The sequence below is a fragment of the Cydia splendana genome, chromosome 12, assembly GCF_910591565.1.
Source record: "Cydia splendana chromosome 12, ilCydSple1.2, whole genome shotgun sequence".
Taxonomy (NCBI): domain Eukaryota; kingdom Metazoa; phylum Arthropoda; class Insecta; order Lepidoptera; family Tortricidae; genus Cydia; species Cydia splendana.
Window position 1 is genome coordinate 19,806,104 of NC_085971.1, and position 16,068 is coordinate 19,822,171.

At 39.4% G+C, this 16,068-nt stretch overlaps 1 protein-coding gene across 1 annotated transcript in view; it reads right to left on the reverse strand.

Annotated features, from left to right (window-relative positions):
• The window catches only part of LOC134795733 (uncharacterized), a 180,597-nt gene that overhangs the window by 26,626 nt on the left and 137,903 nt on the right, over nucleotides 1-16,068 (reverse strand). The window contains exon 2 of the mRNA XM_063767682.1: nucleotides 1,009-1,257. Within this exon, the coding sequence (XP_063623752.1) occupies nucleotides 1,009-1,158 (150 nt within the window). The 5' untranslated portion in view covers nucleotides 1,159-1,257. The remainder of the gene's footprint in view (nucleotides 1-1,008; nucleotides 1,258-16,068) is intronic.

Genomic DNA, 16,068 nt, shown 5'->3' on the forward strand with positions numbered 1-16,068 from the left:
ACTTTTAGCTACCTGTAGCAAAGCGACGAAATCGCGGAGTGAGCCACGCCTGATGCTAACCAATATAAGTAAAAAGACTGTAAATGTCTACGGTACCCCTAGTGTAAATTTAATTCGATAGCGTGACGTGTCGTACGCGTTTGCGGTGTCATTTTGTATGGGATTTTGAGTTTCCAAAACGTCCCGCTTGGCGCGCTGTTCAAAATCCCATACGAAAATAGACATAACGCAAACGCGGACGTTCGTCACGCCATCGAAGGTTTACATTAGGGGTTTTGATATTTATAACGGCAATACAGCAGGTGGTCGAAACTTCTTGATATGCGATCGAACAATCGTGTACTAAGAATCGTACGCCAAATCAATAATTGATTCGCACAGTTTGATATGGGTATCGTGTCAAACGAACGGCACAAGACTTCCAATGGGCGTGTTTTGAATCATGATGCTCATTTTGGATTGACACAGACCCATTGTATTGCCTGTCTGCCTTTATGTGAGCATTATATCAATTTACATATGTAGATATTACTAAGTTAACATATTAGTGCTATTTGAATTAGGTACTTACCTACTTGGTGATATAAGTATATCATAGAGCAAAAAGTACATGATTCCGCTAATCGATGATAGATGTTGATTACGAAAATAATAGTCATTTTGGTACTAAAACTGATGTATGGAGTGATAAAGATGTTGATAAAGTGCATCCTCGAGAGTTTAGGTAACAATTTAGGTTCCAACCATCGACCCCTCATCATCAAGCCTATGCGCGTGAATCGCGGCGCGACTTCGCGGAGCGAACATAATATCCCGACGTTGACGTAGACTCCACTCCACACTCGCTCAACTTCACGGCGATTTCCGAAAAACCGACAATAAACGGGGAACAAGGCGCGAAGGCTTGAACTGCGTGAACAATCTGCGAAATCGATACTACACTCGCACGAGTGTGGAGGGCCCTTATCATTGGAGGTCGATACTAGTATAGTTTACTTCAGAACTTACCGTATACTCGGACAACGTTCTTTCCGACGGTGCCCTATGACTATCACTCTCATCCCTCGGTTGTCCGCGGTGCAAATACGCCCCAGACGAAGGCGACTCCGTCCCCCGGTGCGTCGCCACGTAATGATTGTTCTTCAGTTTATGCGCCATCTGTACCGCTATGTTGGCATCTTTGCATCAACTGGTCATGATTTTTTTCTGTTTTTGTCTGTGGTTTAGTTTTTTTTAGTGTAACAGTTCGCAGTGAATCTGAAACAAGAAAGTTGACGTTAATCATTGATTAGCGTAAGATTAAAAAGTAAAGAGATAAGGCGTGGATAATGTGTAGGAATTCTGCCGGTTTTTATAGTTCTGCCTGTATAAGCTTTTTAGGGTTCCGTACCCAAAGGGTAAAAACATGACCCTATTACTAAGACTCCACTGTCCGTCTGTCTGTCTGTCTGTCCGTCTGTCTGTCACCAGGCTGTATCTCATGAACCGTGACAGCTAGACAGTTGACATTTTCACAGATGATGTATTATATATTTCAGTTGCCGCTATAACAACAAATACTAAAAAGTACGGAACCCGTTTAGTATATATTGTGTCCGCAGGTAAGTAGGTAACTAGGTATATCTAAGAATGATGGAATAGAATTAGACAATGAAGACTTTTTTTGGTTAGGTTAGATGCAGTGACGTGGATTGACGTCTTTTAAGCATTAGCTGGTATATGTCCTTTAGTTTTTGTGATTTAATTTTATTTTCATAACTTGAAACAAAACTTATGTAGATATAACAAGATAAAGTAATCGAGAAGGAAGCCCAAACCTGTTACTATTAAATCGCTTGTCCGATTGAACAATCCAATTGTTATTAGATCAGCAAAGGCTATTGCTTGGCCTTGGCTCGATGGAGTTTTGCGGTAACACAGACCACATTCTAAAACATCTACCTTTGATAACTAAACCTTTAGTATCTTTTGTACCTTTACCAGTACTTCTATCGGCTATACTCGTAGAGAATAGTTATTTGTACAACAAGAGATCAAAGTTTGATATTTCTTCGAGTGCTTATTTTGAGTCCCGTGCAAGCGAAAGATTCTATAATAGATTCACGAGCGTAGCGAGTGAATCTAATTTAGAATCTTGAGCGTAGTAAGGGATTCAAAAGCGCACGAGACGTAAATAACTTTGATCTCGTGTAGTACACAAAATTTTTCACCCTAAGCAGTGAGAACATACCTAGAGGGACAGAGATAATAGAACCCAAGTATATCGAACTTGTATTAGACCCCGCATGTTGAAATGACATTTGACTATAAAGGTCACTTGAATGTCATTTTGTCTCACTCAGTGAGCAAAATCGCATTTTGCTCACTGCGTAAGACACACTCAGTGAGCAAAATGCGATTTTACTCACTGAGTGAGATAAAATGACTCAGTGAGCAAAATCGCATTTTGCTCACTGTTTTTAAGAAGCAAAGTACCCTTGTTCGAGCTGCTGAGGTGAAAATATAATTTTCACCTCAGCAGCTCGAACAAGGGTACTTTTTACTTCTTAAAAACAGTGAGCAAAATGCGATTTTGCTCACTGGGTCATTTTGTCTCACTCAGTGAGCAAAATCGCATTGTACTCACTGATTGTGTCTCACTCAGTGAGCAAAATGCGATTTTGCTCACTGAGTGAGACAAAATGACATTCAAGTGACCTTTATAGTCATTTCAACATGCGGGGTCTAATACAAGTTCGATATACTTGGGTTCTATTATCTCTGTCCCTCTAGGTATGTTCTCACTGCTTAGGGTTATTATAGAATCTTTCGCTTGCACGGGACTCAAAATAAGCACTCGAAGAAATATCAAACTTTGATCTCTTGTTGTACAAATAACTATTGGCACTGGCCTGTCTCATTTCAATCATAGACACAGAGATAATCATACTGTCTTTGTCTTACGCTAGTACTAGCACCCAAAAGAAAGGGATGATTAGGTATAGTTTATCTGGTTCTTACTGACTGACAAGTCGTACTTGTCAGACTATAAGTACCTAATACTGCTCACTCCATACATAGATAAAAACTCATTTATACTAAGTTTTTGAGCGAGCGTTGCAATAACTTATTTGTAACAAAATAAATAAATATTATAGGACATCTTTTACACAAATTGACTAAGCCCCACGGTAAGCTCAAGAAGGCTTGTGTGTGTTGTGTTGTGTGGTGTTGTGTTGTGTTGTGTTGTGTTGTGTTGTGTTGTGTTGTGTTGTGTTGTGTTGTGTTGTGTTGTGTTGTGTTGTGTTGTGTTGTGTTGTGTTGTGTTGTGCTGTGTTGTGTTGTGAATTTAAGCTAAAGTAGCTTAAGTATAAAGTTTTAAGCGAACTTCAAAACTTATTAATAATACTTTTTATACCTCCCACACAACTTATTATTCAACAAGGAAAGTCATGTATGGAATATGGAGTGAGCACTTATTTTTCTGATGGTCTAGTGTAGGGTTGTAACATGAAAAAATAAATATCCTGGGAAAAATCCGAACATCACACTACAAATCTTGACATCCAGTTCCAGAGTCAGTATTTACGGATGGCAAAGTGAGATTACGTAGGTATTTTAGTTTTATTTTTACTTTTACTCTATTTTTAACAGCTCTATTTATCGTGAATTCATTGCATAGTATATCTACACTCTCCTGCCGATACCTGTAGGTATAGTCAGCCAAGAAAGTGGTCTACCACTTTTCGACTCTATCATCTGATTGATAGAGTCGAAAAGTGGTACTTGGTAGACCACTTTCTTGGCTGACCGTACCTACTTAATAACAACTGTACCTACCTAACTGTGCTGTACTGTATTTCGACTTTGAGAGCATAGGGGCTACCGCGAAAACCGATATTCGCAAATTGCGGGGATCTTTCTCTTTTACTCCAAGGAAGGCGTAATAAGAGTGACAGAGAAAAATGCCCGCAATTTGCGAACTTCGATTTTCGCGGTTATAGCCCAGGCATCTCAGGCAGTTGTATTTTTATTCCTTTTCCATAGTATTTACGGTGCTCTACTTGCACTAGGTCACTCTTATACTGATACTTTATTAAGTGGTTAGTGAAGGAAGTTCCAGTGGCCTACTCATTCGGATTATGAGTATTGTTCCGTTCGCTCTCATTATAAGTAAATTGGACTCGATTTAGATTTTCATTTCATTTGACAGTAAGGCAATTTAGCTCGATCTGACCGGATTTTGTGGTCAATCTTTAAGTTATGAGTAACCTTTGAAATGTAATCAGAATTTTAGTGAAAGTGCTGTGGTCTCATTCAGATGAAAGATACTCATTGTGATGGGATATTTTGATTTGTCACTCTTGAACTTGAATTATTTTTCCCATCATTATTTTAATTTTCTAGGAGATGACCGTACCGCATTTGTAAAAGATTAAACCACAATTTTAGCTGTTATCTTTTTGACCAAATAAATAAGCAGAAACGAGGGAAATGACGTGACCTTTTAAACAATGTCGAAATGAGATCAATTTCTAATCTTCGAATAGGCTTTCTTCAGGGCAATTCGAAATTTTATTTAGAATATAAAAAAAAATGTCATTTTGTTATCTTTCGCGCGTACTTTTCGCTGGTAGATAGTTGTACTAGTTTTCTTTACTTTACTAACTAACAATTTATTTAGCGAAATTGGTAAAAAAAGTATGCAATAGAGTTTAAAGAATAAATGCTGCTGTAGCAGGTAGTGATAGTAATAGCAAAGACATATGTAACTTCGTATAAGACGAATAAAGTCTAAGGAAAAAACGTGCCTCGGAATTCAAGTAAAAGTCATTGTCGAATAGATGCCGCACACACCTTTAGCCTATCCTCGGCTAGATGGCGTGACGACACCGTTTCATATTTAACAATTTTAACACATAGATATCAGTGAATGAACATGGATCAAAATGATATAAAAATAATAAAATCATTTGTCCATATATATACATTTTTTGATAACTTTATACGTTTTCATTTTGAGTTTTAGTCGTGTGTCGATAGATGGCAGTAAATTTACAGTGACTACAAAATTTACAATGACAGGACCCCTCTATACTATCTATTCTTTTTGGTAATAGTAATGGTAACAAGAGAAACCTAAATCAAAACTTGTACCATTTGCGTTACGAGTATTGTCTCCCAACAATACAATTTACATTATAGACAAATTACATGTATCACCTCGATAAGGTTATATGTGAGCTTTGCACGCTCACCCTTGACCGTGGGCCCGACACATGCAAATGAAGTTGTCCAATTTCTAATGATAATAGCTACGCGCATACTCGTATAAATACCAAGAATGTAAGGACATTAGATGTCGCAAGCAGTGGCGTTGCTAGGCGTGATGGGCGAAGTGGGCCCTCGTCACACTTATAGGGGCTTCGCGGCGCGGCAGTCAACCCTTATTAAAATCTTGGGAATGCACTATTGAAAGAAAAGGGCCTCGCAGATGCGACTTCGCCCACGGCGAGATTAGTTCACACTACACCACTTGTCGCAAGGATTGATGCACAACCAATTTAAGTAAGTTAAAGTTTTGACGCAGCATGTTGCGGATACTGTCTTTTTGTGCAGTCATGACTCATGGGGGTCCTGCGTTATGGATAAGAGGAATGTTGCGATTTTTTTTTCACACAATGATAACTGAAGTAGTTAAAAAAAATCTAACTTAATCCGGTGATAACAATGATGTTGATCAGTGCGATTTCAACTTACCTGTGTAGTGTGATGTGTATGGTTAATTGATTATGTAGTACTTCTACTTCTTTCTCGCGTTATCCCGGCATTTTGCCACGGCTCATGCCTGGGGCCCGCTTGACAACTAATCCCATGATTTGACGTAGGCACTAGTTTTTACGAAAGCGACTGCGATCTGACCTTCCTACCCAGAGGGGAAACTTTATTGGGATTAGTCCGGTTTCCTCACGATGTTTTCCTTCACCGAAAAGCAACTGGTAAATAACAAATGATATTCAGTAGGTACATAAGTTTAGAAAAACTCATTGGTACGAGCCGGGGTTTGAACCCGCGACCTCCGGATTGAAAGTCGCACGCTCTAACCGCTAGGCCACCAGCGCTTCATTGCTTGCTTGATTATGTAGTACTAAAGTACAAAATTATGATCTTAAAAGCGAAAATGGTGGTAGTACCTATAAAAAATTGCTTGTTCTTTGCATTGCTCCATTAGATAAATAGATGATACCTACAATACGTTCTCTAGCTATTTCTCTAAGTCCGCGTTACTTTCCTTACTAGGTCAGAGGCTGAACTTTCCTAAGATTTAACATATAGATACCAGTTCAGCGCGCTTGTCCGCCTGTCTCATACGCATATTGACCCCCTTTGACCCGGGACCATCCGGGGTACTGAGAAAGCTATCGTTAAATACTGGTTAATTTTACGAGGGGCGTAATTCGAAATTTATAAATTGATCTCATTTGATATCCACAGTGAAATACATTACTAACACAAATGGGATGAAATAGAGATTAATTTGTAGGTACATCACCTCTGTGAACAGAATATTTTTCGTAGCATAATTGCACATCTGTTAGGTGCTCTCCTGTAGGTACCAGGAAAGAAATCACTACTAAGAAATTTTATACAATTTACTTTTATTATCGTTTTGCCATAGTTCCATTGTGGGTCGGAATTTAATTTTGCTACAAAAAACCTCTCCAAATAGGGAGTATTACTGCAATGTTCTGCCGCCAGAGTGCAGCACTATGTTGTTTAGTAAACCATAGAGTAACTTATACATACTAGGCCTCAAACAGTTTTTTGACAAGTTTTCACAATGACATTGCTGCATCAAGGCGGTTTGTTTACAGGTGGCCTCCCGCGAAACGCGAAAATCGAAATTTCGTTATTTGCCCTTTCTATCGATTGAATAGGCAAGAGTGATAGAGAGGCAGAAACCGCGCGAACTTTTCGATTATCGTGTTTCGCGGTAGGCCCTGTGATTGCGTTTGTAACGCCCTCTACGCAGAGTTTTGCGTAATATTCCCTATTGAAGAAAAACTGGCAAGTACCAAACCATAATTCGCTCGTAAAAACAACAACGCGAAATTCAAAATTTATTCCACGTTCCATCCACTTTCGTTTTCCGTATTAGAGATGCCACGATTCGATCCTTCGATTGTTCCGATAATGGGCAATCGATGATCGACTCAGACTTTCTTAATGATCGAATCGAGGTCGAATCGATTGCTCGACAAAAACTTGACTGACACATCAGGGTTTTGGAACAATTATGGGAACTGTTAGATTATGGCGGCTATGGGTTCTTTGTTAGGGCGTAAATGAGCGTTTCTTTTATTTTTTGCCATTTTTTATATATTGTGACCTTTTTTGCCACTTTTGTGTTATTTCTACTCAGAATCACGAGCTCTTTCGATCCTAATGGGATAAAAAAATGTCCCAGAGTTTTTTTCCTATTGTGTTACCATTTCCCCATATACTTTATATGGCGGTAACAAAAAGGAAAGTTTGATAAATGTATGGAAATTTGAGGACATTTTTTTTCTCCTATAGGCATCCCTATCGCTCTCTAAAAGGGCTCGCGATCCTGACTAGAAATAACACAAAAGTGGCAAAAAAGGTAACAATTACATATATAAAAATGGCAAAAATAAAAACAACGCTCAAATAAGTTTGATTCATGCTGGGTTAGGTTTTAACTATAGTGCGACATAAAATAGTAGAAATTAAATAAAAAGGAACTAAAAAAAGCCATACTAAATTGTTGCCATATTTGAGCATTTTACGTCAAAAATGTGACAGTTTATTTTATTTTATTTATTCAGGTAATTACAACACAATATCTAAGCTTAATTACAAAAGTATCGTTAAACCAGTAAGGTTTGTCTGGATACTCCATCCGCGGTAGATTTTGTACAACAATAGAATAACTTTTAACAACAACTTAAGTTACGTAATACGAAGTGGCGCCCTCATTAATTTTCTACAATTTCTTGTTGGACTATACCTGTCGTTATTAAAGTTTATTGGAAGCTAATCAATCTAAGCAAGCGTTGGTAGTTTAGCGGTAAGGGCGGGCGACTTTCAATCCGGAGATCACGGGTTCAAACCCCGGCTCGTACCAATGAGTTTTTCGGAACTTAGGTACCTATGTACGATATATCATTTGATATTTACCAGTCGCTTTTCGGTGAAGGAAAACATCGTGAGGAAACCGGACTAATCCCAATAAGGCCTAGTTTACCCTCTGGGTTGGAAGGTAAGATCGCAGTCGCTTTCCTAAAAACTAGTACCCACGCCAATTCCTGGGATTAGTTGCCAAGTGGACCCTAGGCTCCCATGAGCCGTGGCAAAATACCGGGACAACGCAAGGAAGATGATGATGTTGTTTCATGAAGAGTTTGATTAACTCTCTACTTATCTACAAGCAGCTAGGTAACCGACTTGGTTTAATGCTTCGAAAGAGCGTAAAAACATTCAAATGTCCAATTACTGTTGATAGCACATTGAAAATAAAACATTACTATAAATATTACTTATCCATAATGGTATTTAAAGCCGAAGGTAAGGAGGTATCAGTTTTGCGACCATAATTTAAGTAAAATATGTTTAGTTCAGCACCATTAACTTACTGTCATTTTGTTTGGCGTCTTTTATGGCGGATAATCGTAATGGTTGTGATCGTAAAATGATGCTAAATAAAACGGTACTGCTTTGAAAATACTATTTTATTAGACAAAGTGTGTCGCTATGCGCCTCCCTAAGGGCCACCCCACACCAGCGTCTCCCCAGCGTCGGCGTCTAGTCAACTCTATGGCTGCTGCTCGACGCAACGTTGGCGCAACTGCGCAGCGACGCCATTTTCCATAGCGCTAGACGCTATTATATTTCGAAAGACCTAGCGTCTTTCGTCTTGGGGTGGCTCTATGGCGTGTAAACATGGAAGGAATGGAAAGATTCGCCCGCTTTACTGTAGGTATATCGAAGGTATATTAGCTGAGCTGGCTGCCATGGTGGCTTTTGAAACTCCCAAATCGCGAAAAAATGTTCAAGCCTATTTCGTTTGATTAGATGTTGACGATTTTTAGGTACCTATACCCATTTTTAGGGTTCCGTACCCAAAGGGTAAAACGGGACCCTATTACTAAGACTTCGCTGTCCGTCCGTCCGTCCGTCCGTCCGTCTGTCACCAGGCTGTATCTCACGAACCGTGATAGCTAGACAGTTGAAATTTTCACAGATGATGTATTTCTGTTGCCGCTATAACAACAAATACTAAAAACAGAATAAAATAAAGATTTAAATGGGGCTCCCATACAACAAACGTGATTTTTGACCAAAGTTAAGCAACGTCGGGAGTGGTCAGTACTTGGATGGGTGACCGTTTTTTTTTTTTTCGTTTTTTTTTGCATTATGGTACGGAACCCTTCGTGCGCGAGTCCGACTCGCACTTGCCCGGTTTTATTGTGGTTCAGAACAACTTGTACTATGAGTGTAAAACAAACATATAATATGAATGCTGATAGTTTTATATTAATAGTTGAGTTTAGTGTCTAGCTTTTCGAACGGTAAACATACATGTTATGCGCAGGAGTGCGCAGGGCGCAGATCAGGTATGGCCAATTGATGGCGAGAACAACGTGCTACATAGCTTTTAGCTCATCGTTTTTGTTTTAATGCCGTGATGGGGCTAATTTTCGTACCTACAGCTCGCCAGGTAATCGGATACAGCAGTGAGCACTTAGCTGCCGACTGCATTGCCGACATTAATACCCATTGAATTGCTGCTGCAAAAATCATAATTGATGTCGCCGCCCGGGATTTTGACATTTGCTATTGTCTCTCTTACCAATTATATGTATTAAATAGAAATTGAGTCAAATAATAATTAAGAATGACTCACGTTAGACCGCGCCGTGTCTGGGCCAGAGCTTCCGGCGCTTACTTTTCTATGTCATGACAGGCGTCCACGATTCCATCAACAATGCGCCGGAAGCTCCAGCCCGGACACGGCCCGGTCTAACGTGAGACATTTTAGCAATAGTTTTGTAGTGCTTTATTTGGGGCAGGGTTATAATACTTGTTTTAAATACAGCTAAGATCCCTATTACACATGCAGAAAGAGCGTAACGGCTCGGCCACGACATTACTCGACTGGCGACGGCGGCAGCGATAACTATAGGTGGGAACGAAAGGTCCGATCGCTGTGTCTCACTCCAACCTATAGTTATCGCTGTCGCCGTCGCAAGTCGCTCAATGTCGGCCGTAAGCGAACTGCATCCGCTCGCACTGTGTCCGCACGGTTCGGCGCATGCAAATGCACTTTCTACCTTGTTAGCGACCGCTAATAGAATCGCAATTATGCGCCCGCGCACCCCATAATGCGGGGACTTGGCCGAAAATTACCCGTTTACATGGGTTTAGTAGCTTGCATACTATATAGTTGTCGTACTAGTGATCTGTCTTGGGTATTGAACCCATATACTGAGATTTGTTGCTTGATTGAGGAATTTCTAAGATCACTGGCACTTTAGATTATACGAATGTGTGTTTACAGAAGCGTTTGGAACCTTTTAAAATTATTTTATGAAATAAAATACATATAAGATTTTACTAAAACAAATACAGTCCGGAGGTAGAATTATTTTAATTTAACCTTGTAAAAGCTGTGGCAATTTATGTGCTTGTTAGTAGATACTTTTATCTTACAACTAAAGTGATAGTAAAATATTATTGCTCATTATATGGGAGGTTACGATACGCACCATCCACGATCCAACTTTAAACATTGCGAATTGCGATGCTGTTGGTGCTGAACACCGAGGCAGCGCGCTTGAAGATGGCAAAGAGCCCATATAACCATTCCAGTCGCAGAATCACAAAGTGGTAACTAAATGTCAGATGTGTCGTAACAGAGTCCACACAATGTGTCTAGAATTGTTTCGAAACAAAGTGTCGTCGCCGTGTCTACACTTTTCCGTAACAAGGTGTCGACACATTTGTGTGCACTTTGCGTGCGGTTTGCGACTAAATCTGACAGCAAATTTGTGACAGCAAATGTTAATATAAAATACCTCTTGAAAACCAAGGTTTGTCAAACTACTATTAGTGTCTCGTGTGCTCGTAATTCTAGTAAGTCATCATGGGCAATGCAAATGATAATAATCGACCGAAACCATATAAACACCCAACACCCGTCAACCTTTTACAGAAAAGTTTTTAAAGAAATTCAATAAGCTACTTAGGTCAGGCAACGAATGCTCCAAAAGTTGTAGAGGGAAATGCTCGGAACACAATTTTTGACTCCGTAACTCGGTTTGACAAGTTAGGAGGTGAACATATCAAAAGTCCCCGGGTGTAGCCCTTGAGCGGGGGGGGGGGGGAGAGAGGGGGCTTTGAAGGTCCCATTTTCCCGTTTTTCGATTATATCTCGGAAACTATGCATCTCAGCGACATGGCCACTTATACAAAATGAAAGTTTATTTAATTTGTTACAAGTTTATTTAGTCAATTTTTTCGATATGTTGAATAGTTTTTGAGATATCCGCTCTTGAAAGTTTATTTAGGGCTCTCAATTTTAATTTGATATATCTATATCAGTGAAGGTGCTAGGCCGTGTTTGGTATCGTTTTCGTATAAATCTGGGGTGCTGAATCCATTTAAGATATCACATTGACACCATTCCACAAAATAAAAATAAATCTTTTTAGGGTTCCGTACCTCAAAAGGAAAAAACGGAACCCTTATAGGATCACTCGTGCGTCTGTATGTATGTCCGTCTGAATACACAAAATAGTTCTTTACATATAGATGACAGGAAAACCTATTAGAAACGTGCAGTCAAGCGCGAGTCGGACTTAATGTACGGAACCCTTAATACGCGAGTCCGACTCGCACTTGGCCGGTTTTTTTGAAACTCTTCTTGACGCTTAACCGCTGAACCGATTTCGTTGAAATTTGGTATAGAAATAGTTTGCGTCCCGGAACAGGACATAGGATAGATCTTATAACCAAAATCATCTTTTGAAGGTGTGAAAAGTGGCGTGGAAATTTGTACGGGAAATCAATAACCGCTGAACCGATTTATATGAAATTTGGGATGGTCTACATCTTTGATTTAGTTAAAAATGATGAAAAAACATGACTTCAAACCTAAACTTAAACAGTATTCTTCAAGAAGTCAATTCTGAATTCCCCCCTACACCTCATTTCACACCTTTAAAGGATGATTTTTGAGATAACTTATTATATCCTGTCTCGGGACTCAAAATATATGTGTACCAAATTTAAATTAAAACTGTTCAGCAGTTTAAGCGTGAAGAGGAGTTTAAAAGAAAGTATTTTAATAAGTTTATATGTTTTTACTTCGGAATGGTGTCAATGTGATACCTTAACTAAATTTGGTACTGCGAATTTATACGAAAACGATACCAAACATGGCCTCGTAGCTTTACTGTTGTAGAAGTCAAAATAAAATTGAGAGCCCTAAATTCTTATTACTTGGCCAAACTTGTGTAGAAGGAAAAGGTAAAATAAAAGTCTTCGGCAGGAATATAAGACACAAATATTTTTTTTTTTGCGTTACTATTTCATTCATCAAATATAAACATACCTTGATTATACTATTCTAGTGAGATCCTCATAGATAAAGAAGAAGGCGCGCACGGCGCCTCGTAAGACTCAGTGTGGTACCGCCGAACCGGCTAACTCTGGCTTGCGGGTTGCTACACCGAGTAAGGCGCTATATGTGTCGCGCCTGCACTACACCGCCACGGCTGCTGAAGTGGTGGAGTACGTACACCAGAAGACCGGTTACTCGCTGAGGGTGTTCCAGCTTCGATCGCGCCACTACGTGCACTTCAACTCTTTTGTGGTGCGCGTGCCGCGACCGCTGCAAGAGACCATCGAGTGCGCCGACTTCTGGCCGAAAGGTGTCGTGTTTCGGAGGTTCCGGGGCAAACTGCCGAATCCGACACAAGAACAGCCGATTCAACGGAGCCACGCCGTTTTGTCGCATAAATAGTGTTTAGTTTTTAAGTTTATAATATATATATATGTATGTTAGTCTGTAAGGTATTTGTAATATGGGCCTTGTTGCCTGATTTAAATTTTAAATAAATAAATAAATAAATAAAAACATTTACTTAAAAAACCGGCCAAGTGCGAGTCGGACTCGCGTTCCAAGGGTTCCGTATATTACACAATTTTTAACAATCAGTGCCGGATTAAGATATTTTGATGCCCTAAGCATTTCTAGGTGCCCCGTCTCCAGGGTCATCAACATTACATTGATTTTTTGGTAAATTGAGAGAAGTTCATTGCCGCATTACAGCTGAGAATGGAAATCAGTCAAATCAATTTATCACGAAAATTGACAGTGCCGCAGCAGTAATGTTGCAACAGAGTACCTAATGCTGTGGCAGTCGCCACCCGAATGTCACCTTTATCATAGCGTAGAAAGTAATAGAAACGCGAGCGAAGCGAGCGCGGAAATTTTTCGATATAAAAACGCAATATGATAGACAGTTGTACATTTTTACTTTTAGTATGGAAATCAGTCACATCATTTTATCACGGAAGTTGACAGTACTGCAGCAGTAACGTTGCAACAGAGTAATGTTGCTGCAGTCGCCACCCGAATGTCACCTTTATCATACCTCATAAAGTAATTGAAAACGCGAGCGAAGCGAGCGCGAAAATTTTTCGATATAAAAACGCAATTTTAGTTTTAGTCCCAACCAGGCGCGAATCCAGGATTTCATACAGAGAAGGGATGGGACAGTTTTCTATCAGCCTAGCTTCGCATAGGGCTCGATATTTAAGGGTCTCAGCGAGGTTGTTTTCATGCATAAAATATGCAAGAAAGCAGAGAGCTTGGAATTGAATTGGCGAAGTGTGAGAAAGGCAGTAGGCCCAGCTGCGAAAGAGGAAAGCTTGGATTTGGATCCACGCCCAAGTGTAATTAAGGCAGAAGATCAACTTTGCCGTAAGGCAGAAGGCCTCGCATAAGACCTAACGCCGAACCGCAAAAGAGTGGGTTGAAATCGAATCTATGCATGTAATCACGACTCTTCTACTGCTACCGATTGTTTCCCAAAGAATTACGCGCCATTATTTTTGCAAATTAGCTTTTGGACAGCTAAAAAAATCGTGTGGTAAAAACGATGTGTCTGTCCCTAATTTTGAAATTTGTTCACGTTTTTCAACCTGGCATTTTGGTGCCCTCCCTGAACGTGGTGCCGTAAGCACGTGCTTGTTTTGCTTATTGGTTACAAAGTCTTTATTAATTCAACCATTAAAGTCGACGAGTATAAAAAACTTTAAGCTAGCTCTCAATTTAACATTTTTTTTAAACATTATTTTTAATTTGACCTTACAATTACTCGTAAGTAGGTAAGACCGTTAAATATTTAAAATGATTATCTTATCAGAAAATTATCACCAATTACTCTAAGAAAACTACTACTCTAAGTAATCCGGCACTGTTAACAATGTATTTTTTATGTGAAACGTGAGTGAAATCTCTTTAAAAAATCCGTAGGGGTCGGATTAAAAACTGTAATTAAGTCCGACTCACGCTTGACTGTACATTTCTAATAGGTTTTCCTGTTATCTATAGGTATAGACCTATTTTATGTATTTTTTTCAAAATTTTAGACCTAGTAGTTTCGGAGATAAGGGGGGGGGAATGGTCATTTTTTGCCTATTTTCTTGAATAACTTCTAATCTGTTGATTCGAAAATTATAAAAAAAAATTATTTGAAATCCTTACAATAAGCTCTTTCATTTGATATGTAACATGATATAGTTTGAAAAATTTTTTTTTTAATTTTTTCATTTACCCCCCAAAAGTGGCCCCCATGTTTAAAATTCATTTGTTTACGTTACATGTCCGTATTCGGGTCACAAACTTACATATGTGTACCAAATTTCAACTTGATTGGTTCAGTAGTTCCGGAGAAAATCGGCTGTGACAGACGGACAGACAGACAGACAGACAGACAGACAGACAGACGCACGAGTGATCCTATAAGGGTTCCGTTTTTTCCTTTTGAGGTACGGAACCCTAAAAATTACAAGGTCGAAATGTCACGGAACTTGTGAGAGTAATATGTGAAAAATATAAACTTTTATGACAAAAAAAATCTGGACACAATTTAAGAATCACCCAATTGCGTCGAGGAATCATCTGTATTTTTGCTTGTTTCATTACCTCCTCGCTTCTTTTTTGTCCTTTGTATTCTGTAGCAATTTGTTAGATCTGAAAATAAAGATAACTTGCGTCGTCACGGATGTCGATTTATAGGTTTTAGGGAGTGCAGAATTCGAAAACGATGATCATTTTATAATCCAAGATGGCGGCTACGTATTTTGTCATAAAAGTGGAATCCAAAATAGTCATCATTTTCGAAATCTGCGCCCCCAGAAACCTATAAAACGACATCCATGACGACTTTTATGACATAGTGCATGGCCGCCATCTTGGAATCCAAAATAGTCATCATTTTCGAAATCTGCGCCCCCTAAAACCTATAAAACGATATCCATGACGACTTTTATGACATAGTGCATTGCCGCCATTTTTAAATTGAAAATGTTATCATTTTCGAAATCTGCGCCCCCCAAAACCTATAAAACGACACCCATGACGACTTTTATGACATAGTGCATGGCCGCCATTTTGGATTCCAAAATGGTCATCATTTTCGAAAGCGGGGCCCCCTAAAACCTATAAAACGACATACATGACGACTTTTATGACATAGTGCATGGCCGCCATCTTGGAATCCAAAATGGTCATCATTTTCGAAATCTGCGCCCTCTAAAACCTATAAAACGACACCCATGACGACTTTTATGACATAGTGCATGGCCGCCATTTTGGAATCCAAAATGGTTATCATTTTCTAAATCTGCGCCCCCCCAAAACCTATAAAACGACACCCATGACGACTTTTATGACATAGTGCATGGCCGCCATTTTGGAATCCAAAATGGTTATCATTTTCTAAATCTGCGCCCCCCAAACCTATAAAACGACACCCATGACGACTTTTATGACAT